Source organism: Numida meleagris, chromosome 32 (genome assembly GCF_002078875.1).
Source record: "Numida meleagris isolate 19003 breed g44 Domestic line chromosome 32, NumMel1.0, whole genome shotgun sequence".
Lineage (NCBI taxonomy): Eukaryota > Metazoa > Chordata > Aves > Galliformes > Numididae > Numida > Numida meleagris.
This window is the reverse complement of record NC_034437.1, coordinates 198,424-223,826: the sequence shown is the minus strand read 5'-3', so window position 1 is coordinate 223,826 and position 25,403 is coordinate 198,424. Positions and strand designations below refer to the sequence as shown.

The window sequence follows — 25,403 nt, the reverse complement described above, 5'->3', positions numbered from 1 at the left end:
TGAGCGTGACCTCCGGGTTTCAGGAGTTGTGTTGCATCATCCTGCAGCAGAATTAGGGCAACAGGGAACTTCTGGGCAGAGCTCCCTGAAGAGTGTCTGAGGTACCACTGTCTGTAAGGGTTTTGATGGGTACTGCAGGTTGGCTGAGACAGCCAGCATCGTGTTTGGTGGGAGCATCTAAGGCAAGGAACTGATGCTGTTTATGTGTTTTATCTGCTGTACTGGTTTGTGCTTCAAGAGGGCCAAATACTTAAGAAGAAAATATCTTGTGCAAGGGATAATGAAGGGAAGTGATTGCTTTCTTTGCCAAATATCTTTTTTTTTTTTTTATACATACCATGGCACGGATTTTACTTACAGAAAATGTATGGAGCCAGCATGCAGGTCTTACTGAACAAACTGGAGGGCAGCAATCCAAACCAACGCCCGTGGTCTACGTTCCTCCTTTTTCAGAGGTTTTGCTTTATTGCACATTTCTCCCTGGACCTCAGTTTCTCTTCCTAGGCAGAATCTCTTGCCTTAAATTCCTGCTGTCAGCACGTCCTTAGCCCTTCCTGCTCCTCTCACCCCCCAAACTGTGGAATAATCTGTGGTGCTTCAGGCTGCTACTAAAACAGCCATTATGTTTGCAGCGGAAAGCAAGGCCTGCTGCAAATGTAGTGTTTTATCAAAAAGGTACAAGTGTCTTCCTGCTAATGTTATTACGTTGACAGATTGGTTTTATAAACATTTTAGTGCTCTTTGAAATGGGTGATACCTAGTGATTACGGCTCCATTAGGTGTAGTAACAGATGGTTAATACAAGTACTTTTTATGTTGTCATCAATAGCAGAAAAACTAAAGTGCAAGTGTTGGATTCTGATCTCTTCGAGCGTAAGGCTGGAGGTTAACATAGGAAATGGTGGAGGATCTCACCAAGCTGCTGCTTAGAATGGTGCAGAATAGGCTGGAGAGGGATCATGAGTCACGCTGGAACGCGGACACTGGGGTGAACTGCACGGAGCAGGGCTGCAGTTGGGATGATCCTCGGATGGGCAGACCTCGGTATTGTGTAAAACTGCCAGGTTTCAGAAGGGGAGGGCTCCCGCAGTTACAAAAGGGAGAGGCCTGGAAAGTCCCTGCCTTTTCTGCCAGCTGGAGTAGAGGTGGAATTAGGCCATGGCCATCAGATAACTCTGCTGAGGTCGTGCTGTGGAACCGAACCGGCAGTTCTGCCAAACATCTGCAGTCTTGCCCCGTGCACCTGTGTGCAGTTGTACCTTCTATCAGGTTTTTAAAATGGGAATCAGAGACCTCTGTGTCCCCGCTAAGATAAGAACTGCACAGGGTGTTTAATTAGACTTGCTTTTTTCTGGCAATACTTTTAAGTTTCGTGTTGTTTCTTTTGTTTGCTTGCTTTCTAGACACCTTAGGGGTGGGTGTTCTTAAATGTCTCTATACCCATGCCTAGAGAGAGCATAGTTAGCCCTTCAGGCTTTCTTCCTGTGAGATCTAGAGTTGACACTTCAGGGTTTCTGTTTCAGATGAGTAACTTGGAGGGCTTACACATCTTGCAGAGTAGGAAAACCAGGCTAATACTGTTAGAATTAAATGTTCGTGGCAAACAAAGGGTTCCATTCATTATTTAAAGTAATGCTTCTGACTTTGAGGGAGATCGGCTATTGCTAAGGGAAACTGCACAGTCACCCTTGCATTAAATTTGTTGGAGAATGAGAAACTAAAATACAATCTCACTGTGATTAAAACGAAGTAGTTGATGTCATCACCCCGCTAGATTTTTTTGGGAGCTTTTGGCAAGTCGCTCAGGTTGCTATTAACATCTCATCAGCCAGCATCCCTAAATAAAAGGGAGCAGGAGATGGCTCTCTGCGTAACGGAAAGGTGCAAAGGAGCATCTCGAGGAAATGCCCAACGAGCAAAACCAAGAGGAGCAACCCTGTGCTGCCGTGGGGGGGCTGCCAGAGGACTTCTTCATGCAGCTGTCTTCTTGAGGTTAGTGAGACCAAGTCAAAGCAGCAGTTGGAAATAAAGCTGAGTCCGTTTCTTTCGGTGCACTTCCCTCTTGAGGTACGTGGCTTAGAGACGAGTGATTAAGCATCAGAAGTGGAATTTGGGAGGGAAGGATTCTAACTTTTTTATCTTCAACACGGCAAACAGACCCATGAGGTCAGCCCAGCACTGATAACCGCGCAGCTCTGCTTTTCATTAACTGACATAACAATTAGCTGCTGTTAGTAGTTCTCTTTGCTGCTTGTTGCTTTGTCAGGCAGCTTTCAGTTCTCAGCCTGTCCAGCTGTAGCCTGTTTTTTTGGTGTTCTGTTTTGGTTTTGAGTTCGTAATACCATCTAGCGTGTTTTAAATAAAATTTGGGAAAGAAAAAGTGCATCCCTGTTTGTAAGAAACCTTTCATCTCTAGCTCTGGGCTCTGCAGAACTGGAGTGGTGAGGAGCCTTGTGCTTTTGTGCTGGCTTCATCCCTTTCAGAATATTAATATTTAATTTAAGGCTTTTTAAAGCTTTTAGCGGATTTAGGCTCTCTTCCCTGTGGTGGTTCTATGTGAGGACAACTTGAGAGAGCGTTCTGATGAACTTACCGTATGGAATGTGGTTTTATTTATTTTGATTTATGGCTTAAAAAAAATCTGTAAGAAGTTTGTCCTGTTCTGTAGGCAGCTTTGCCATAACCAACCATAGAACGGATCCATCACCTCTCCCTTTCCTCCAGCTCCAGCCCAGCCAAGCAGCTACTCGTCACATCCAAGCCATAGCTCCTCCTTGCCATGAGGGCTGATCTGTTTTGTGGCTCTGCAGAGAAAGCTGCAGGTGAGCAGTGGTCCCTGTGCCAGCTTCCCAGCAGCGCTGCGCTCAGGTTGAGCCTGCATTGCTTGTGTGCAAGCAGGCAGTGTCAGCATGGGTGTTCGGTGGCAAGGAGGTGCTCGGCTTTTGCTGAGGTGCACTTATTTGCACATTTTTTACCCAGCATTTTAATGATAAATTGTTGCTTTTGGACAGACTGCCGCTCGGTAGCACAAATGCACCATGACATTGTACCTGGTCCTAAGAAACGAGTTTTGTCTCTTTCAAATTTAAGGTATTTTCTTCACGTGAAGAGCACAGGGCATGAGAGCAGCCCTGGTTCGGGTCTGTTGCCTTTCAGGGCAGGAGATGATTTGTCCTGGGAAACACTTGGAACCGGTTTAGAGATTGATTTTGATTGTTATTTTTTCTCCACTCTGTGCAGCTGCCTGTGGTACAGAAGCTCGTGGTGGTTTTGCATCGTGCTCATTAAGTTCTTCATGGGGCTGCGCAGGGGTTTGTGCAGCTGACAGCGCTCGGAGCTGTGACCGAGCCCCACTCTGAGCATCCAGAAATCTGGTGGTGGTGGTTGAGGCTGCAAACAACGAGGGGGAAAAGCACTCAGCATTGTGGCTTCTGCAGGGTCCGGGTTTGTTTCCCAGCTCGTGTTTCTTCCCAGTTGGCTGGATCAGTCGATCTGTTGTTTAAAGTATTTGTTTATAGCTAACGCTGCCCTTTGATTCTTTAATACTGAATTTACTAACAGGAGTTTTTAATTTACCTCCTGAGAGCTGTGTCATTTCTAGGAGAACGTGTTTGTTTTTCTTCCCTTTTTTGTTATAAACAAATCTCAATGACTGTATTTCCACTGTATCAAATGTCTCTGGCCTTCGTGGGAAGGGAGTGCAGGAGCATCAGAGCCCAGCAGAACTGTTTGGAGCGCGGTTGTGTCGAGGTGTTTGCTTATCCAGCAGAGCAGCGTTGGCTGGCTGCTGTGATATGTCGGGTGCCAGGTGTAAAACACTCTTCCTTCTTCATTGATATTCAGCTCTTGTGTGTAGCTAAAGGCCAAGGCATTAATATTACAAGTGTCATACGTATTGTGTCGGGGCCAGTCCCTATTTTGCAGCCCTCTAAAGTGGAGGCCGCACGGTTGGAAGCCTGTTTGGTCTTTGCTCTTTGGGCAGTGAGATGGTTGGGTTTCGGCCTGTCTCATGGCGATAGCTTTGCTCTTCCAGCAGGACACAGCGCGGATCAGCATCCCCAGCACCGACCTCCTGGGACGGCGTCTGCTGCCGTGGGAGCTTCCCTTCCCGAGAGGAGCCAAGTGCAGCCAGACCTGAGTAATCCGGCATTCCCGGGGAGCTCTGCAGAAATGGTGGCGTAGGTAGAGAATTCAGATGAGATGTTTTCTCAGCCTCGCTCTGGGGCTGCTGGGGAGGCTTTAATTATTTGTTGTGCGAACAAAGCAGCGATTGTCCAGGGCTCTGTGCCGTCCTCTGTTGCGCGTTTGATGGAGCGCCTCTATTCCCCGCTCACTGAGAACCTCGCGCGAGGTGGTTTGGAGTCGTTTGTTTTGTGATTACTTCGTTGTCATCTCCTCTTTTATTTTTCACTGATGAGAAATCAGCAAGGTAGAAGTTTTCTCCTGTGAATTTTGCTTACGTGAATGCTTGGTTGGAAACTGCGATCTCAGGAACGGCTTTTTAACGAGGCCGCGGTGACACATGTTATGATAAACACGTAGTATTTGGGAAGATAAACACTGGAGTTCTTGACAGTGAAATAATTTTCAGTCAAAGATCTTGTCTAAAACCACATCTGTAACTGCAGTATCTTTTTGTGTGTGCTCTTTTGTTCGTTTTGTTTGCGTTCTTTTTCTTTTTGGCAAGTTGCTGACTGAGTGCTCTTAAATAATCCTGCTGATTTCTCCATACTTCCTTCCCTCTGCAAGACAGACATTTGAGAATTCAGTTTATTGAAATTGGAAAAGGAGATGCTGCACCCTTAGAGAGGCCCCGGTAGGGAAATGTGCTGTGAGCAGTAACCGTGGCTCTGGAGATAGTTTGTTCAATGGGATCTTCCTTGTTTGTTTAGGTTCAGGGTCTACTGGTGCAGTTCAAGCAGGAATATTTGCCTTCAGTTCTGTGGAAATACCCTGTGACAGCGGTGCCGTACGGGTGCAAGGCATGAAAAACACAGCTGGTGTGGTCTTGTCATTCTGGAGCAACAAAAATACGTGTTGTAATTGGTCTGAGCGTTACAAAATGCTGCATAACGAGGCCAGCAAATTGAGATGGACTATTCCTTCTCTTCCGATAATACCATGTTTTTTCTCTACTTTGGCACTTTGTACCAGAAATTGAATGCAGATTTCTTTTTTTTTTTTTTTTGAAGTGTTTGTGTGCAGAATTAGAAGGGAGGAATCGGTATGCTGGGAGCGGTGCTCGATTCCCTTTGAAGTATTTACATTCAGTAGCGTTGCGATAAATCTTCTGGAGGTTCTCAGCTCCTGGGCTGACACGGAGCGTAGTGCAGCATCTGCGCCGTGCGGCCGGAATGTTAAGCTGCGCTGTCTCTGCTGCAGGAGCATGTGCTGCCCATTATCTGGATCTTCCGCACCGCTTAAAGGCGTTCGCATCGGGAGGATCTTTCCACATCCTGCTCTCCAGCATCTGAACAAAGTGCTTCTGAGGCAGACGCCTTGACTCCTCAGCACGCCGAAAGAGCCCGAACAGAAGTCGCTCCTCGCATGATCTTTCTTGTAAAGAGCATTGCAGCTGACAGAATAATGGGTTTTCTTAGGCTTGCTGGTGACATGCCAACGTGGTTTCCTTAGCAGTGAAATTCCTCAAGAAGCCAGGGTTGCTGATGTAAACAGAGCTGAAAGCTTAACACTGCCCGCACTGAGCGCGGGGCTGAGGCCCACTGCTGTGCCGTGCTGCCCAGTGCATTTTCTTCTGTTCTTTCTGTTCCAGTCGGGTTTCCCAAGCTTGCAGCCAACTTGAACGGGGAGCACTCTTCAGCACAGCGCAGTCGGCCTTGTCCCTGCACAGAGCACCAGCCCTGGCACAGCGTGCCGACAGCTGGAGCACAGCTCTGCCTTGCTGGGACTCAATTTCTGATGAGGTTATTCTGAATTACCACATGCAAAGCAGACTTGAGGATATTCCACAAAGCGCGGATGACTCTGGATGTCTTTGCCTGGGTTCCCACTAGTCAGGCTTAAAAGAAGTGAAAAAGCAAAACGAGGAATGATTTATTTAGCAGCTGCTCGCTGACTCGGCCTCCTATCCTTTTGTCAAACACGCTTTTGGAATTTGGTGGGAGTTTCTGAAAGTTAAATTACTGGTGTTGCACATTAATTTGAGGCTGGGTAGAAATTAATAATTCTGTTGCTTTGGTCTTATGTAGTGGGATCCTACTGCGGTGACTAATACTGTTGAATAGCAACTCTCTGAGAGAAAGCACTTGTTAATGCTGTGAAATGACTGTGGTGCGTGTTTCAGATTGGAATGTTTTGGGAAAAACAGAGCATTTTGCTGTCTAAAGCAGTCATCACTTTCTCAGCTGCCCTTTTCTGTGCAGTGGGAGTGACATCCTCACGAACACGTGCTTGGTACCACTGCCTTGAGGGAATCAGGAGAAGGGGCACACGGGAGAACATCGTGACAGAAGTCTCATCTCTTTAGCTTTGCTAAATTCGTTCTTTTTTGTTTGGGGGGGGGATCCTTCTTTTAAGTGCTGATGCTTTCTTTGCTCCAGCATGCACGGTCATCGAGCTCATCCGGTGATTTGCAATAGTATTTTCCCATCTGGAAATACATAATTACTGCACTCTGATGCAGTGTGACGTGCCAACCTGCATGCTAGCCTGCTCTGCTAACACTGTCTTTAAAAGATGAGAGTTGCATTTCCATACGTGAATACTTTGTGATGAGAAGCACTGTTTGATCAATAGATAGCGGAGTAATTGCTCCTCACTTCTTTCTTTTCCCCTTCTGACATGGCATTCAAGATTCCAGCATTTAATTACAAAAGTAACCTCAGGTACAGCTGGCCTGGAACAGGTTGCATCTCCAAACTGCTTTTCCAGATGGCTTGGAAAGGTGTTGCTGTGGTGTCAGACCTGGAGCAGGCTTACCTGTGGCACTTGGCTTTTGTTAGAGAAATCAAAGCCTGCTTTAAGAGCACTGTTAAATATTGCCTTGTGTGTGCCTTGAAAGGGTAAGTGATGGGCGTTGCACACGGGATGAGATACATAAAACCTATATTTTAATCTTATCCCAGGTGAATCCACTGTGATTACAGTCAAATGGCTTTCATAGAACCATAGGATGGCTGTGGTTGGAAGGGACCTTAAAGGTCATAGAACCATAGAATGGGTTGGGCCTGAATTGAGTAGGAATGGTTTTTAAAAGTCATTGAACCATCGAATGATAGAATGGCTTGGATTGGGACTGTCCTTAAACATCACAGAGCCATAGGATGGTTGGGTTGGAAGGACTTCCAGCCCCATGGCCTGCCCTGGCCTGTCCCACCCCTCCATCAGCCACACAGGGCCCCATCCGTGGTCCTGAGCACCTCCAGGGATGGGGCACCCACACTTCTCTGGGCGGCTGTTTTTGTGCTGCAGGATTCTGCGTGCGAGGGCAGAGGAGAAAACACTCCCATGAAGAAGGATCTGCAGCCCCTGAGGCTGAGAGCTGGTTGGTTTCATTGCCTTTCCAGATGAATCTCAATTATTTTGAAGCAAGATAAGGAGTTCTCTTTGAATGCTTGCATGTTATTGCCGTGTTGAAAACAGGCTTGATTTGGAAATTGTCTGTCCACGCTGGCCTATCTTGTGGGGAAAGTGTGCTGTTCAGGACAGGCAAAGAGTTTGTGAGCTTTTCTAGTTGGGCTGGACAGACAACTCTTAGGAGAAGGTTATCAGCGCTCACTGTTCCAGTAGCTCAGTTTCTGCCTTGAGGAAGACCATGATGCACCTAGTGAATAAGTGCTGAATCACAGGGCTGCTGCTCTTGCACAAAGTTTAGTCATTTCCTGGGAAACTTTTGTTTTCAGTCTAGTGGTGGAGGGCTAGGTCCGTGCATTTGTGCGAGGACTAACTAAATGTGAATTTCTGCTGGTGGCTGTGACCAGCAGGTTAGTTAGGAGAGAGTATTCTGCCTTCTCATGGCCGATCTGCTTCACTGGGGTTGGAAAATGCGTTGTGAGTTGTTTTACTCAGCACTTTACTCAGCTCAGACTGTGAGCATAGAGAGTTCTTACACGCACGTGATGCTCGCTGCTGCTTCTTGATCAAATGCCATGTTTTGGTGCAGTGTGAGTATTACAGACGTGTAATTGCAAACACCTACACCCAAATTCTGCTCGTGGGCTACACGGTAAGCATAGGTGAAAACGATTCTCTTGAGTAGATTTTGTAAAATTGTATTTGTGACAAAGCTGTGGTTTAGTGCCATGTGTAATACCCAGAAGGGAAATTGCACTTTTCCCCCATGGCACGCTGTAGTTATTGAAAAGATTGTTATTCTTCTCCCAGGATGGGGTCAGATGCAAGATTTATTGCTCGTTTATGGGATTAAGCTATTTATGCGCGTGTGCTGGTTTTATGGGTAACATGTAAAATTTATACGGCCGCACTTCGCAACGTAATAGCTCGTATAAAAATGGACCTCAGTAATTGTGTTTCACAGATACTTGTTAGAGGCTATGAACCAAGCAAGTCTTTAATAGGGCTAACAGGATTTAGTGATGTGTTTAAAGGCTTTCAGTTGTTACTTACCTGTTGTGAAGGTGGATGTTGGCCGTGCATCGGTTGCTGATTCACATCTTTATCGCGCATCCCTTTGTCGCGGGTCTGAGCTAATGAAAGCAGCTCTGCCTCGCGGTTCTTGCGTGCGGATGAATGAGAAGGAGGGCTTGGTTTGGCTGCTTGCTCACTGAGCAGCTTACCTGGGGAAGTCCTTGGAAGAAGCTAACCCCAGAACGCCGGCGTCACGCTGGTGCTGTGAAAACCGTGCACATGTAACGTGTAGGAATGTTCTTGTGTCTGCTCCAAGGAGAAGAATCAACAAAATCGCAGCTCATGTAAGAGAGGCTCTTTTATTTACAGTGGGAAGCTTCCAAGTATTTTTCAGCGTCCTGAACTCGTTTTGCTAACTCAGGACAGTGCCGTTTTCAGCAGCAGCGGTCACATTGGGATTCCATCCGTGTCCTTTTTTTGTGGGAAAAGGGAAGGCTTCTTAGCTGGAGCTGATCCCGTGCCACCTCCTTCCCATTGCTCACCCCCTGCTCACAAAGACAACTCAGCTCTGTCCTCAGCTCACCCAGGTTGGTGATGCACCACATATGGCATCCAAGATTACAGCCCATAATACACGGGCCGAGACGGGTGACACGAGGACACTGGGTCATCTGGAGCTCTACAGCGCTGTTGTAAGACGGAGATCTTCCCCGAAGTTTCGGGAGTTGTGTTTGTCATCTAAAGGTGAAACAACAGCAACAGCAAATTAAAAAGGCTTAGGGCACCCAGGGAGCACCAAGTGACCTCGAGTGGCACAGAGCCACCAGGGCACTGCCACCAAACCCTGCCACAGAAAGCTCATCCTCGGCTGCACCGCTGGGAAGAAGTACACGCCGAGATTAAAATAGTTTGGCGGAAAAAAAACGTGGAACAGAGTCTGTGCAGTGCTGGAGCCAAGGAGGCTTGTAGTGGGTATGGATTAATCTGGAGCTGATCTGTCTGTGAAACCTTGGAGTGCTGAAACCGTAGCAGTGTAATGCTGCCGCTCAACAGACTCGGCTTTGTACGACTCCTGTTTTTTTCAGCTGCCTATTCATGTTCTTAATGGGAACAGAATGGTGCAGTTAAAGGGAAACTGCAAGGCACAAACTTGTTCTGTTTGTTTTCCTTTTGGAGGGATGTATGGACCAAGTAAAGCTTGCCGTCTTTCTAAGAAATCATTGACTTTTTTTTTTTTTTTTTTTTCTGGAAGACTGTGTAGTTTGCAGACCTTGGTGTTGTTTTCAAGGGAGAAACCTGAGGTACAGCTGCACCAGGAGGAAGGAGGAGGGGATCTCTGAAGCTGCACCATCACTTGGCCAAAGTCAGTCTCCTCATTCTGTCTAAAACCTGTCACGGTTTTACTGCTGAATGCGTGGCCAAAAGGCATTGGGAGTGCAGGACCGTGAGCAGGTACGCTCTGTGTGGACACATGGCCTTGGAATAAAGGTTCCAGTGGTGCCTTGTGGGCTGCTGCAGTCTGGGATTGAGGATGTCCTGGCACCAAACCCTGGTAAAATCATGGCAGGGAGTGTCCAGGAGTTCCCCATTGTCCAGAAGTGGGAGGAAGAGGAGCTCTAACTGGAGAATAAATGAAGGAGTGGCGAGAGCATATGTTCCTGAAGTGCTGATTGGTTTGGTAGCTGTTTTGTGCCTAGGCCGTAGCTGAGATGGTCCTAAGTGCTGAAGTGCATACGTTCCCTTGTTTTGGATTTCTCCTAACGCTTGCAAACATGCTTGGAAGGCCTCATCTGGATGTGGCGTGCAGCAGAAGGGCATTCTGGACTTCCAGCTGCACTTCTGGGGTTTCAGCATCTCCAATTTGTGTCTGCCTTGTCCTCTGGACAAGGACAGGAAATCCAGAATGATCCGACTGATTTTTGTATTCCTGCGGAGGAAGCTGGAGGTGATGGAACTCAGGGGTGCGGCCTGTGCTGTGTGCTGGGGATCTGAGAGGGGGGGGAAGCAGAAAGGCAGGGGCACCAAGGTCACTTGTGTGAGTAAGACCTGAAATACAGACGCGATGGTGATCATGTAATTATTTCCTTTTCTAATCTAATTTTGTTATGGTATCTGCTGTTAAGTAAACAGAGCAGGTATCCATATTTTGGGGCTAATGGACGTAACCGGAAGCATGGCCAGGGTCCTCTGTCAGCAGAAACTGCTAGAAACATCCAAGCTGTGTTCCTGCTGTCGCTTTAAAAGCATACAAACACTTCTTGAAATGCATACACGCTCATTTCGAATTTGAATCTTTTGCTTGATACAGTCAAGTGTTTGGAGGCTTTGTTGGAGAGATGCTGTGCGCTACGTGATCATTTTCCTTAATTTCTCCACTGGAGTAATTATGGTTTTGTTAGACAGTAAATGATTCAGTGTTCTCGTTCCATGGGGGGAAGGGGAGCGTGGATGTTGAAAGAGGAGCATTGTCTGAGCGTAGCAGGATTAGCTGGTGTTACCACCTTGCACTGATTGAGCACCGCTCTTCAGAGCAGATCATCAGCGCTAATTGCTAAAAAGCAGCCTGGCGTCACAGGGCGGTGAGGCTCCTGAAGTTTTAAGCTCCTCTGCTGCAGGATTTGAATATAGGTGCAGCATCGGGGCCGGTGGGTTGGGTCTGGCTGGGCTTCCTCCTGCCCTGCAGAGGCCTGTGCGGAGTTCGTCTCTCTTTGGCTCTCAACAGTTGGAAAACGCGGGCTGGATGAACTCTGTGAGAAGGGAATCTCTATTTTGGCATTTTCCTGGGGAATTCCCTTAAATGAGATTTGTTTAGTCACAACCAAGCAGAGCCTCCTGGATTTCATCATGGACTCGGGACCCTTCTCCTGGTATTCCAAGCAGGGAAAAGTGGCTGCTCCCTTATTTTGTTGTTTCTGCAAGTCCTAAGTCGAGTTATTTCCCACTCTCACTCCAAGGAATGGCATCCCTGATGTGTTTGCAAGACCTGCTGCATCTGAAAAGTAGAATATTTTTAATGTTTTGTAGAACTGTCAGGAAGATGAAGCGGGCTGGGGAACCGTTGGAGGAGGGGAGCAGTGTGGGGATAGGTGGCAAGGTGAGGAATTGCTGAAGCAGTGCAATAGGGGAACCTGTCCTGGAGCTGATTCACGAAACGCTGTGCAAACGAGCAGGAAAGCTGAGCTGTGGCTGCACAGGAGGAACCTTCTCATGTGGGGATGAGTTATCCTCTGTGAGCAGTGGAGCTTTGGTTGGGATGGAGCAAGCTGTGTGAGGGAAGTGGTGTGTGTGGAGCTGGTGGAATGGGACTCGGTGATGCTGGGGCTGGGGCTGCGCTTCAACCCATTCTGATGTTTTCAGCTTCAGCCAGCAAGCGGTGCACTGCAGCAGCAGAGCTGTCAGGAAGGAAGGAGAGTCTGATCCTCCATTGCACCACTGACCCTCAGCTCTGCTTACTCACGTGCTGCTTTATTTGTAAGAGATTCCTGACCGTAACCTAAGAGCAAACTGACAATGACATCGATTTACAGCAAGTTTTACTAAATCTCCTTTGCCAGCCCCAAAGCAGATGACCCATGGCTGTGGTTTACCAGAGCTGGGACCTTCAGGGTGGGGGGGTGAATAGGATTTGCTGAAGTTGGGATTAAGTTGGCATGGGGAAGGGATGGCTTTTGAGACAGCAGGAAGGGTCGCTGTGTGGGAATCCTAAATGAAGCTGAAGCTCTGCTTTCTTTTGACAAGAATTCCCCTTCCTCAGCAGGGCCTCCTCAGCATGTGGAGGCACGACCATGGCTTAGGCTATGGATAAATATAGCCCACAACTGAGCAGGAACAGTTGTAGCTGGGAGAGGGCCAAAGGAATGCCTCAGCATAAGTGGTTTTGTTTGTGACTTCTTTCCTAGGGATGAACAAACACTGGCACCGTTTTAACGCCGCATTGTCAGCCCTCGTTGGCTTTGCTCATGCTTCTGCATCTGTGCAGAGAGGGGATATTCTTCCCGGGTTGTTTTTTAGCGATCTGGGAGAACTGAACTCATCAAATGTCACGAAACATTGAATTGATGGAAGCAGGGTTGATGGAGGTTTACCACGTTTATGGAGTAGGAATGAATGGTTCTGGAGATTGCGGCCCCGTTGTCTTTGTTCTCTTCCTGTTGCTGTAATTTATGGTGTTCGGTGAGGAAATCCGCGTTTGTGCTCGGATCCAGCCGTGTCCATTTCCTGTGGAGCAGCAGGGAAGGGAGAGCGTGGAAGAGAGTTTCTCTTGGTGGATCTTTGATTTCTGTCTCAGTGAATCGATTCCAAATGTGGAGCGTATGGGCCCAGGGAGAACACACAATGCGTTCGTTCCCCTTGTGCAGCGCTTGGAAAGACATTTGTTTCCAAGACCCGTGATGTCAGCTTAGGCATAGCTCTTGTGGTTGTGGTAACCAGACCGTGGCTTTATTAAGATGATTTCATACCCATCACCCCTTCCTGCACACAACCTTATTTTCCCCGAGTCTTGCTGCCTGTGTCCTGCTGGTGTGTTGCTTGTTTGCTTGTATACAAGCTCTAGGTGGAAGTTGAGCAGCGGGGAGGCACGGTGCTGCAGGGGAGCCCCAGGAACTTCTCATCTTGATTTCAGTTGGCTTTTACTCCTCGTAGCTTTCCTGCTCTTGCCAAATAGCAGAGGATTTTTTCTCTATTAGTTCATGCTCCGAGAATCCTTTTTTCAAGTGATAGTGATCACATGGTAGTTAAGGTTGCAGAAAATGTTTTGACCCGGGTTTCTTTCTGTTCTTGGGTAGTATTTCACCTCCATTTCAAGTTTCCAGATGCAAATCTGTGAACCATAGGGTTTGCGTTCCTGTGATGATGGGTTTGTGTTGCTGGTGGGATATTAGTGTGGAACAAGTGATTGGAGAGAATTCTTTGCTGCCCAGTACGTAAAATAGAATGTGATGCTGTGGGTGCTTGAACAGAGTGCTTGGATCTGTTTGCAGCGTCCTGGTATTCCTGAGTGATTCCAACAGTTTTCTGGGGCAGATGTTCCATTACATGTAGCGTGTAACCGCCAACGTCAAGAGCCCAATTAAATCTTGGGGAGAAATTAATCACAGAATAACGAACTACAAACAGATCTGTGGCTTGGCTTCCAGGGGAAGTCCCTCCCTTCCCATGCAGGTTTGTTTTTCCTGCATTGGTGTTCCCCCCCCCCCTCTGTTTGCCACCCAAAGGAGAGAAGTGCAGGGAATTAGGACTGCCCTGAGAACGGAGAAGCAAAGCAGTTTGTAGATCTAGCTCATGTGCTCAGTGGCAATATTCCCCCTTTGGTGTACGCTCTGTGTATGGCTTTTCTGAAGGATCAGTTTTCTAACACAAGCAGCATGCCTTTCTTATGAGCTGGATTAATTGGACTGAGCTGTACATTGCAATCAAGCATTAAAATTAATGCTTTGCTTGGCATTTCGGTGCTTCGCGGACATTCTAATTTTCTATTGCTGGATTAGCTTGGACTTGTTGGGGCCTGACTCAAGCTCAGTAAAAGAGAAGTGAGATAAAGTTGCGTGTGCAAGAGCACACTCTCTGCCAAGCAGTGCCTTTATCCGTTTCAGCTCTTGCTCCAGGTGTTGAGTGATGGAAATTCGACTGTCCAGGAAAAGGAGCTAATTCCATTCCCTCTCCCAGCGTTTCAGTGCTGCAGAATCGCCTTTAGAACCAGAACGGCCACTTAGCTGGTGTGCTCCATCAGCCGTGCTGGGACCCTTACGGCCTGAACCCTGCAATCACCTTTCTGATGCATCCCCCCAGCTCCAGCTGGATGTGCTGGGCACAGCGGTGGCTGAGGACCAGTGGCTGCTGCTGTCAGTGCCTAATGCCCTGCAGCCCGACGCTAATCAGCCTGCTGGCAAAGCAGCCTGCTGTTCACTGTCCCTGTTTCTTGCTGTAACACAAATGTGGGCTGGACTTCAGCTTCAGTAAGGGCTACCAAATAACTTCGTTTTCTTATTGCAGTGTATTTGATCACTTCCAATCTTTCAGCCCCGAGAGAGGTGAGGTTACAAGTGCAGGTCAGGCTATGAGAAGGCTTGAAATGCTGCGGGGCTTTTTGTTTTAATCCCTTCAAGGTTTGCGTCTTTCTTGTGGTTCTGATGTAATGTGAGAAATTAAAACAAAAGACAGCAGCCAGATGGTGCATCTCCAGGATCAGACAGATTAGGGTTTTTTTTTTTTTTTAAGGGAAAAGTTTACTAATACTTCTCTAGAGTTTTTGCTTCTCAAGAGTTCAAGCTCATATCTTCTGTGTTGTTCTGCTCGCAGGCAAACGATGGAATTACAGCTATCAGCAAGTTAGAAAGCAAGCAACAGCTTCATTTCACTGAACATCAAACTGATGCACATAAGTCTGATTTTCTGCATCATACCACGTGCTTGCAGAGCAGTAGTCTTGGAGTTGGCTCTGTTCATCCTTACCTCTCTCTGTAGGTGCTCTGAACAATGTTTCTAGCTTTTATTTGCTAGAAGTGCTTCTCAATTGCATTTCTTTAAGACCAGGCTCTGAATGTCCACTTTCCCTTTGCCCTGTTGTTTGGGAAAGGCTCAGTTTAGCTACAGCCAAGTTGGCTTTGTGGTCACAGAATATTTTCATGCACTCTTGAGGTTCCCTTTTTAGGTTTTCATGGCTTTGATATTCCATTTAGATAGCTCTTCTGATTCAAATTATTGCATTTAAATAGTGCGTTGTGTATATCTGTGATCCCAAGGGAACCTATGGGAACTGTATTATGAAGGCTTTGAAATCATAATGTACTCACATGAATTTGGTTTCAGATTTTCTTTGGCAAATGCGTTGACATGTTCAGGTAAAACCTTCGTATCACCGAACAGAAAATCAAATGAAACTCGACCACATCCTCAGCATTCTGTCTGTTTAAAATGAGTTTTCTTTTCTTGATTTTAGGGGACATCACACAAAAGGGGTATGAGAAGAAGAGAGCAAAGCTCCTGGCTCCGTACGTTCCCCAAACACAAGGTAGGTGCTTCTTGTAGTTGGCGTAACAATTTTGCATAGCTCTGACATGAAAGGGATCCATGAAATGGCTGGGGAGCAAAGCGCTGACGTTTCGTTGGCCGCCTCCGAGCCGTTCTGTTTAGATATGCGTTTCCTTAGCTGTCTAATAATTACACTTGTGGAGTTTGCATGGCTGCCAGGAAGTCATGGGCAGTGCCTTTAGTTCCCTGGTTCATGCAGAGCTCCAGGGATTCCTGCTGGTTCCGCTGTTTGCTGGGGCTTTGTGGAGTGCCATCTGTGCCCTGCTGTTACCTCTCCCGTGCGTAAATCCCTTCCTGCTCCCTTCTCAGTGGAGAAGTCGAGGGCTTTGAATCAGTCATAAAGTGTGAGGTCCTCACAAATCACTCTTGAGGCTTTACAAACAGGTTAACTCCAGAGTTGGTCCGTATTGTGCCTTTCTTTCAGCCATCTTAATTCTTTACCAGAGAAGCATCAGCATTTTAGTTATGTGTTGGTTTGTTCTACTGCTGTAGCTGAATTCGTGTGCTCGGTTTACCTCTGTTTCTTTTGGAACAGAGGTCCTCAGCTATAGGTCTGACTCACTGCAGGGTAATTATATAAATTATATATAGCTTCAAATTGAAGGACAAGGCTGAAAATATGTCCAGTAATTATTATGGGGTTGCTTACCCAAAATAATTGCGCTACTGATATGCTTAACCATTCAAAACTAATCCGTCTGGCTCTTAGCAGTGTGGGGAGTGAATGGGTATGATAGGCAGCCGTGACTGGACTTACTGTAATTTACTGAGACTGAACTGCTGCCAAAAGAAAGAAAAAAGCAAAGGCTAAAAGTGCATTTATTGACCATCAGCACTGCTTCCACTGGGGAAAGTTTGTATGGGTTTTCTGAGGAAATTGCAGCAGTTCAGTGCTTGAGCAATACAAAACAGCTCTACCGCTGTTGTGCGGTAGCACGTGGGCTCTGCTGCTCTGAACCACTCGGTGCCTGTGTTGCTGGGCTCCTCCATCCCAGGTGTTTCCCAGCTTCATTTTGTTTGCATATTCAACAAGAGCTGTTGCTGTATCTCCTGTGTGAGGCTGACTGCCTCGGTGGGTGCTTCTGTACAAAACCAGTGTATTCTGATGGACTGGAGGCAGCAAGGCAAGCACAAATTGTTTTTCAGCCTTCAGCTTGCTACAGGCAGCACCCTGAGTGAAGACTCCTCCCTGAACCACGGATGTGATAAGAATCTCTGAGGTCTCGGTGTGCACAATCAGTACCTCAGTATCAAGTCTGTTTCTGTTATTTAAGGAAACCCAAAGCTAAGAAATGTGACTAACCCCTCTTTATGGTCTCTGTAAGTTGGTGTTAAGCAACTCTTGCAGTCTCAGTCCAATGTGTGTACCAGCAGATCTTGGGGCATCCGAGCTCCTCTCCGATGTTCAGCTGCCTTCTTGGCAGATTGGCTTTCATGGAGCCCAGTGCAGGGTGAAGCTCTCCCGACTCCTTTTCATCTGCCAGCAGGACGTGCCCTTCGTGCCCATCACTTTGCGTGCATTTGGTTTGTTTCAGAAAACCTTCTTTAATTAAGAGAGAAGGGGAAAAAAAAAAAAAAAAGGCGAGACCGTCTGTGGCCCTGCTATTTTAATTGTTGTGCTTTGCAAGTCTGCAGAACGAGCCAAAGTTTAGGAAGAGACGCGGGTTGATAGGAGGTCACCAATTAAGATAGCATTTCGACTGCTGTTCTGGCTCAGCCCTCAGCTCTTTATATATATCCTGTAGCCAGATGCCTCTGTGTCTGGGAATCTCCAGTTGTAAAAATGCCGTTGAAGTCATGCATGAGAGATGCAGAATCAGGTCACCCTTTTAACGAGCAGAAAATTAATTTAGCTCACAACAACAACAGAAAAACGTACCCCTGGCATTTAGCGCGTTGCATTTCTCAAAGCTCATGGATCGTCTCCATCTCATAGATGTGAAAGGAGATGAACGAAGGTGGGGTGACGTGCCAGGGCACGTCAGAATTGTAATTTGGGAGATTCTGATTGCTAAACCTGCGCTCCATTCCCCTTGCCTCTGGGAGCTTGCCTCCTTAGTTTTGAGTTAAGGCAACAATGTTGATTACCTAAAGATACGTGTTTTCCCGGTGCAACATCCATTTTGCTAAGTGGAACTTAGTGAAGTGATGGAGATACCATTCCCCAATTGTTACTCCTCTGTTTCCTGCTGGCTGCTGCACAAGAAAGCTTTGGAGGGAGAATTCTGAGCAGCGTCCTGGGTTCTGCAGAGTGAGTAACGGAGCAGATTTCAGCGTTGCTTGTTTCACGTCATGCTGCTGACCAACCTTCTCCAAAACTGAATGCCACCCTGCTGTCACCTCGTTACTGTCTTTCTTAACGAGTCTAGCTGTGGCTGGACGGAAAGCTGCCATCTGAAGCGGGCGGTGGGCCTTGATGGCAGGGACACGTTGCTTTTGCTGGAGTAAAGCTGGTGTTTTGGAGCAACTCTCAGTCACTCAGTGACAACCAGAAGGGCATAACGCAGTGCTCTTTCTCGCTGCTTTGCGAAATGCTTGCTGGGTGAACTGTTCTGGCACCTGGGGATGGCACAGCAACTCAGTGCCTCTTGGAAGGAGCCCTTGCTGCAGGCTGTGGGCAGACCTGTGCCTTGGGGAGGAGCTCCTGCCCGCATCAGTTGCTGCAAATCTGGAAAAGCATTCACAGCCTTTTAGCTCAATCAGTGCGGATGCAGGAATACCTTGCGCCAAAATTAGCAGCCCTTGCATGGAGACTTTTGGCAGAGTACGTTTTCTTGCTATTTAAGATAATTCATTCTGTTCCTCTGCTAATGTGTAAAGGAAATGATATTCATTAGCCCTGACTCACTGTCAGACCTTTCCTTTTTGCTGCTGGAGTTCTTTGGTCTTGCTCCCATTTCTCTTCTCATCAAGAGAGAAACAAAACTGTTTCAAACAACTGCATTTGGAAGGGAATATTGAGTGCGTACTGAACAGTGGGATGAACACGGCCGGGTGTGTTTTGTGTCCCAGGATGTGAGGGAAGGCTGATGGAATGCACGAGCGCTGCTTGGAAACCTGTGGAAACTGATAACCTTCAAAGCTGATGCAATTTGATGCGTGGATTTTTGTCGTTCCTTATTGTTACTCACGGATAATGCAAGGTGGAAACATTGCAGTTTTGTTATTCTACTCCTTAATTTATTTGAAATCACAGCGTTTTGGAAATGTAGCATTTCTGCTTTGCTTTGCATGTGGGCTCCCGTGCACGTCCTGCCCCCGTGTGCTGCATTTTCCTCCTTTTTTTCCTTTTTTTTTTCCCTCCCTCAGCTTTGCATTATTTCAAACAGGAGCTGAAGTGAAATGGTAATAAGCAGTGATAGAGCAGCTTTGCCTAAACCTGTAAATCACGCACACGTGCTGCAGCTTAGTGCTCTTGAAAGAGTTTCACCCACTTACAAGATCTGACTTGCAGCTGCCACACATGGGGAATTGTTTTCTTCCTGCTGAAGTCTGAGGGGTATCACAGTTGCAAATAAAGCTTAGGGCTTGGCTCTTGGAAAGCAATTTGTCCATCTTTGAGATAATTTCCAGGACTGAATCAATGGGAGACGTGATTTCTCCCGTCACGTCTCACACAGGGCAGCACTGAGATCCATCTCAGCCTCTGAAATCTTCACGGTGTGAGGAGTTCTCAGCACGAGGAGAGAGCAGGAATGATGCTGGGAGCGCTGCCCAGGGTTTGCAAACCTCAGCTATTTGTGTTTGTTATTTACACGGTTTTGATTTGGAAAGCTGCGTTGGAAGGAATAGTCCAATACAGACGCTCTGTGCAGAGCTGTATGCAAAACAGCAGAATAACAGGTTTGCTGCTGTTCTTCTGTCAGATGAATGAGCCCTCGCTGTTCATGTAAACATTTCTCCTTGTTGACCGTATGTGGTGCTTTTACTGATTCTTTGTATTTTCATCATAAAAATATTTCCAGATCTCCAAAATCACCGATCCTCTGCCTTCAGCCAACTGCCGGGATCGGAAAGCATCCAGTTCTGCTAAAAACCAGTGTCACTTAAAACTCCATAGCATCCTTCACAAACAAACCTCCCATTACTTTGTTTGACCTCTGCAGCTCGCAGTGCTGCCGGAGGAAGCAGCAGTTGTGGCAGGATTGCTGCAAAGGGAACACTGGGTCCTCACCTGCTGGGTGCTGCTCACCTGTGTCGCTTCCTTGTGTAGCCACGTGTGATTTGCTGCAGCTGTGCACACTGTTCCTGATGTGTGCTCAGATGCTTTGCTGGGCTCCTGTGCCACGTTGTTATGTCGCTGCAAAATGTTTAAAGGAAGCACTTGCTCTTAGCAAGTCATGTTGCTTGCCTACAAACGCGAGCCCTTTGTAGAGGGAGCCTGTTGGTGCCCCGTGGAGAGGATGGGATGTTTCTGCAAGACGTCGAAGAAAGAACTGGATATGAATTTAATAATTTATTACAAATAGTGCTAGATGTGCTGCTGACATCTAGTGGGTACTCGACTTTGTAAATGCTTAAATTATCGGGAGGGGTTAAGCTTCTCTTTGTAGTCTGTGAAGTTGTGTTGGCTTTTTTATTGAAATAAAACTTTCCTCTACGATGAGGACAAGTGTGGCCCAATCTGGGGGCAGTTCTCCACTCCTGCTTGCATCCTAGATGAGTTCGCTTTGGTATTCAAAGAGATAATTGACTTCATTTGGATCACATACAGTCTGTGCCTATGTAAATTCAACGTGCTTGGTGCTATGCAAAGTAGAAGGAGGCATTCTGATGAATTGGGATTTAGGATCAGTTTACAGGAAGCACAGAGTTACTGTCGATTTTAAAACTTTGGTTTACCAATCTTGTTTCAAGTTTTGAATGAATGACGCTGAAAAAAAAATAGCAACTTTCAATGTAACAAATGAATATTCTGCTCTTTAAGATATTGGAAGGTGTAGGAGATGGCTGAAGCTTTCTGCAACAAGTTAGGTGTGATTTGCTGGTATTATAAGTACCCTGAACTGGAGGTGCTTGCTTTAAGTTGTTTATGTAAAACCACACACTAAGAAAGTGGTGTAACTGGAATTGGAACCCAGCATTTGTGGTTTCCTCTTCAGTTCTCTAATCCTTCGGTAGTTTGTGAGAATTCATAAGCAGAGCGTATTTAGATGACACAATTGCTCTTTTCTTGCGTGACTTCAGGTGACAACCTCAGGGTAATTGCAGCTGCGTGACCTTTGTTTTTAGTCTTTAAGAAGTTCCCACTGCAGGACGGATTCTAAAATTAACATTCCGGTAGCCAGCCTTGCTGACGTGCTTTGGTGAATTATGCAAAGCGGTTATTTCTTGTCAGATTATCGATTCAGTTCACTGTATTTATGGGAAAAGCACATTTTTTGGGGATGGTAAACCACTCACTTCTTGACGTACGCTGGAAGTTGCCACAGCACTGGGTCTGTTTGGTTTCATAATTCATGTGAGCAGCGAAGGCTCTTGCTGCCACTGGTGCATTATTGGTTTTCCTGTCAGTAGGGCATGCTGATCAGTGGGATGCTGAGTACCAGACTCAGTTTCTGAACAGATTTTTCTACATATTTTTGCAACTGAGGCTTAACTTATGATGTGTTACTGCCTCAGTCAGAGCCCTTTCCTCACTGTGTCCTTAACAGCAGTGCCTAAAAGTGCTGTACATTAGTAAGGTCTTGAAAAACTTGCATCTATAACTGTACCACAGATCACACTGCTAATTCTGAACTGTCTTCCCAGGGGTTGATCCAGCTCTACAGAAGGAATCCAGAACTCAGACACCCACTCCATCTGCAACTCCAGCCCCAGCCCCGTCCTCATCCTCATCCAAATTTCACCGAGCCCGCTCAGGGGGAGCCAGAGATGAGCGCTACCGATCTGGTAAGGGCAGATCCCAGTCACCCGGGGTTCTTGCCAACGAGGAATAATGAGCACACGTCGAACTGACTATTTGTCCCCTGACCAAAAGTCCTACCTTGGTTCTCTGTAAAGAAACTTCATACCTGTGGGACTGCAGCAGCTGAATTGCAAAGTAGAGGAGCCAAATAACTCTTTGCCTTCTTGATTTTCTGGCTTGAGTGCAGCTCTTCAATGACATTTGTTCACGGAATGAAAAGCCTGTTCTAACCATGTCTGTTGGTAACCAGATTCAGTGAAGTGGCTGGTAATAATTTGTCGGTGGGATTGATGACTGTTGTACACATCTACTCTAGGAAAGTTCCTCATGAGATGGCAATATGTAACTGTTTGGGAAGGCGCAGTGAAATGGGGGTTGCATGCATGTAGAAGGCAAGCAGCAGTTGAGCATGTTTAAGCCTTGTGTGTTTTTTCTCCTCTACTGTAGCAAAATTGAGCGTGTTAACTTCCATTTTGCAGATATCCACACGGAAGCAGTTCAAGCAGCACTGGCAAAACACAAAGAGCAGAAAATGGCCCTCCCCATGCCCACAAAGAGGCGATCTACGTTTGTTCAGTCTCCAGCTGATGCCTGCACCCCCCCAGGTTAGGCTCTTACAGTGTGACTGTCTGTGTGGATGTTAAGGTATGCATTAATAACAGTTTCCAAATTGAGGGGCTGCAGTTTTCAAAACATGCCAGGTCTTCTGCACGTTTGTGGGTAGCTGCTACTCCTGTAGGGCTCTTGCTGCCTTTGAGCAGCTGTTTTCAGGGAGCTGCTGTTGGGACTGAGAAAATGAGTCCTCTTCTGGGAGCTTTTAAAGAATCAACTGGCAAGAACTGAGCAGGCCTTCTGAACTGAGGCTTCTTTTGCTTCCCCCACACCTATTTCAGTAAAAACCCTCATAATTAGGAATTCACAGGAAACCACACTGTTAGGCCACCTCACTCATAATATTCTTTTACCTCCTTTTATCTTTTTCTTTTGGGTGCTAGTGCCTTTTCCTGGTGACTGTCCAGGTCTCAGCTTTGTACTAGCTTGCCCAGTACAGCAGCACATTCTGGGCTGTGGACACCACACAAATAAAGGTTAGCATTCACTTAGCATCGTCTGGAATCAGTTCTTTTCCTCCAGCAGATAATCACTGTGAAGGACAGGTAAGTGTTTGTACATAGCGCTGAACAACTTCAGATGTCAAGTAATGAGTGTTTTATTCGTGGTAGATAATTATTTTGCAGCTTTAGGACAGACAAGATATCTGTTTGCATGGAAATGCAGGATGTGGTTCCTTTTTGTTCCCCCTTCCCCCTTTTTATTTGTTTTCTGCCATTGAAAGGGACCCATTTAGAATACCAGACAAAAGCATTTTCTGCATGTGGCCTTGGCACATTTGTTTCCCAGTGCCTGCATTCTGCTTTGTTGCTGTGAATTTTCACTTTTGACAGAGATACTGACCCCTCACTTTCCATTTCAGAATTACCAGAGTTAGGCAATGCAGCATCTGATAACAGAATGTGAATGGAAAAGTAATGAGACAGAATAAAACACGGAGAACCCACGAGAAGGATACTTGCCTGTGTTCTATCTTTTGCGTGCGTTAAACCAAGGGCAAAACACCAGGAGTAAACGTATTCACAGTGGATATGTCTGCTGCTTTAACTTTGTTTTGGCCTATGTAACTTTGTTTGACACAGCCTGTGGAAAAAAAGATCTTCATATGACATGCCTGTGCCGTTGATATGTGACTTGCAAGGAGAGCATGTTCAGTGCAATGTGCTTTTCCCTAAGCAGCTAGAGTTTCTTTTCTGCTTCCACACAGACACGTCTTCCGCATCCGAGGATGAGGGGTCACTAAGGCGTCAAGCTGCTCTTTCTGCTGCATTGCATCAGAGCTTACAGAATGCTGAGTCTTGGATCAACCGATCTATTCAGGGGTCATCCACATCTTCATCAGCATCCTCTACACTTTCCCATGGAGAAGGCAAAGGGACCAGTGGGTCACTAGCTGATGTATTTGCCAATACTCGAATAGGTAGGAGATGGGTACCAACAGAAAAATTGCTTCAAGTTTAGACTGTATGTATAAAGCTGGAGTTGTCTGTTGTGTAAGGGAAATTTGGAACAAGAGTTCAGTTAGTTCTGGTGAAACTTGCTAGGATCACAACTTTTTTTTTTTTTTTCCCCTGTAGGAGTTTCAGAATACTGGGTTGGTTGAAAAAAGGGGAAGTGGGGAGCAGGAGGTTACTAAAGTAGGAAAGGTTCCATGGTGTGATGAGGGCGCTGACAGTAGGCATGACTTTTGTTCTGCACACGGCATCGTTTGTGTCTACAGCTAGTTGAAGGAACTGCATGCACAAAGCTGCCACGTGCAAGTAGCATTTGGCATCTGTGCCCTGATTACAGCACACAGGCAGCGTCTTTGCCTACTGAGTGGGGGAAATGCTGTATTTTAACATTCACCGAGTGGTTTACTGTTTGTGTTGTACCAAAAGGAAAAAAAAATAAAAAAGAAAGAAAAAAACCCCACAAACAACGGAACAGCCAAATAGGAGAACAACTGAGCATGTCATTCAAAGAAAATGGCCGCAGCAAAGTGAAGATGTAGCATAGGTCTCTCGTGACTAGTCTGAGAAATAATCAGCCTTGTGGTATGGAGAAGATGGAGCAGAAACCTACGGATCTGGATACCCCAGGCTCAGTTTTTTGAGGCTCTGAGGTGCTCCTTGCTGCTGATGCTTCTGTATGAAACTGCAGTTTGTTTTTGCTCTGTGTATGTTTCTTTTTTATCTGCTGTTAAGGATACTACCGCATCGTAGGAGATGTCTGTATGTTGTGTGCTCTCTGCTTTTGCTTAACTGGTTTGGGGCAAGCAGTGCCTAGAAGTGCTGGTGTTTTTGTTTCACTTTTTTTTTTCCCCTCTGTTATTTTTTTTTGTTTGTTTGTTTCTTTGCTGCAATGCGAGTTGTCTTCTGAAATGGCAGACGGGGGGCATTGCCTGTACCACGTAGTCAAAGTAGTGAATCTGTTTATGAAATGCAGAGGCTCTGCTTCGTTGGGGAATGCAGAAAGCCACGTTAACTTGTGTAATGAATAAAGGTAATCTAGCTTTTTATCTATCGGATAACTGCTATCTAATGTAATTGGAAGTTTATGCATAATAGCATTGGGTTTTTTGCCGCATAGACGCCACATTCATCCTGTGATAACCCCTCATTCCAAAGAATGGGAATTCTGGTATCCACAATTTGATACAGCTCTTTTGAGAGAAAAAGAAAAAGCCCTGCAAATATTTGAAGTTGTGCAAAATCTGGGTCCTTCCCAGCAAGCTTAGAAGTTCAGTCCATGAGAAATATTCCTTGCCACCGTGTCTCCAAAGGTATGCAGTTGTGTCTTAGAGAGAGGAGCAGAGAGAATCAATTGCATAAACCTTGCTGAATTCCTTCGGTCTGTATCTTTGTAAGCTAATGTGCAGTTTCAAGATTTGTTTTTTTTTTCCCCCTTCAGAAGCAACAGTTGCTACTTCTATTAAACTAGAATAGAATATTTGTGCCCTATCAGATGATTGAGCCTATGGTGTTGTTGAAGAAATCCCATGTAAGCAAAAATTGCTTACTGAAGAAGTCGATGCGTTACTGAAATATGCAGTTATTGCAGTTTTCAAGCTTACAAACTCATCTGAAAAACAGAACAGTGTCTTGCAGCTTGAAGCAAAAGACAGACCTAGCTCACTCTCCTCGTTAGATTTAAATTTGCTATTTAACTGCTGGACAGGCTCACACTGCATAGCCACTGAGCTGGAAGAAATTTAAGCCTGACATGATAGTTTGCTGATGTGCTGTAGTCAATAGTCTCCAGCTTGTTTGGTTTTAGAAAGCTTTGGTGGCCAAAAAACAAGTTAAATAGTATAGTTCTGGAA

At 46.2% G+C, this 25,403-nt stretch overlaps 1 protein-coding gene across 4 annotated transcripts in view; it reads left to right on the top strand.

The window, feature by feature from the left end:
* The window catches only part of DIP2B (disco interacting protein 2 homolog B), a 63,045-nt gene that overhangs the window by 12,658 nt on the left and 24,984 nt on the right, over window positions 1-25,403 (top strand). For 2 of the 4 annotated variants that reach the window (XM_021379125.1, XM_021379123.1), the window contains exons 2-5: window positions 15,488-15,559; window positions 21,331-21,471; window positions 21,967-22,092; window positions 23,307-23,519. In XM_021379125.1, the coding sequence (XP_021234800.1) occupies window positions 15,488-15,559; window positions 21,331-21,471; window positions 21,967-22,092; window positions 23,307-23,519 (552 nt within the window). Of the gene's footprint in view, window positions 1-14,869; window positions 15,009-15,487; window positions 15,560-21,330; window positions 21,472-21,966; window positions 22,093-23,306; window positions 23,520-25,403 lie in introns of those variants that run through there. The other 2 variants (XM_021379124.1, XM_021379127.1) reach the window with 2 other exon arrangements.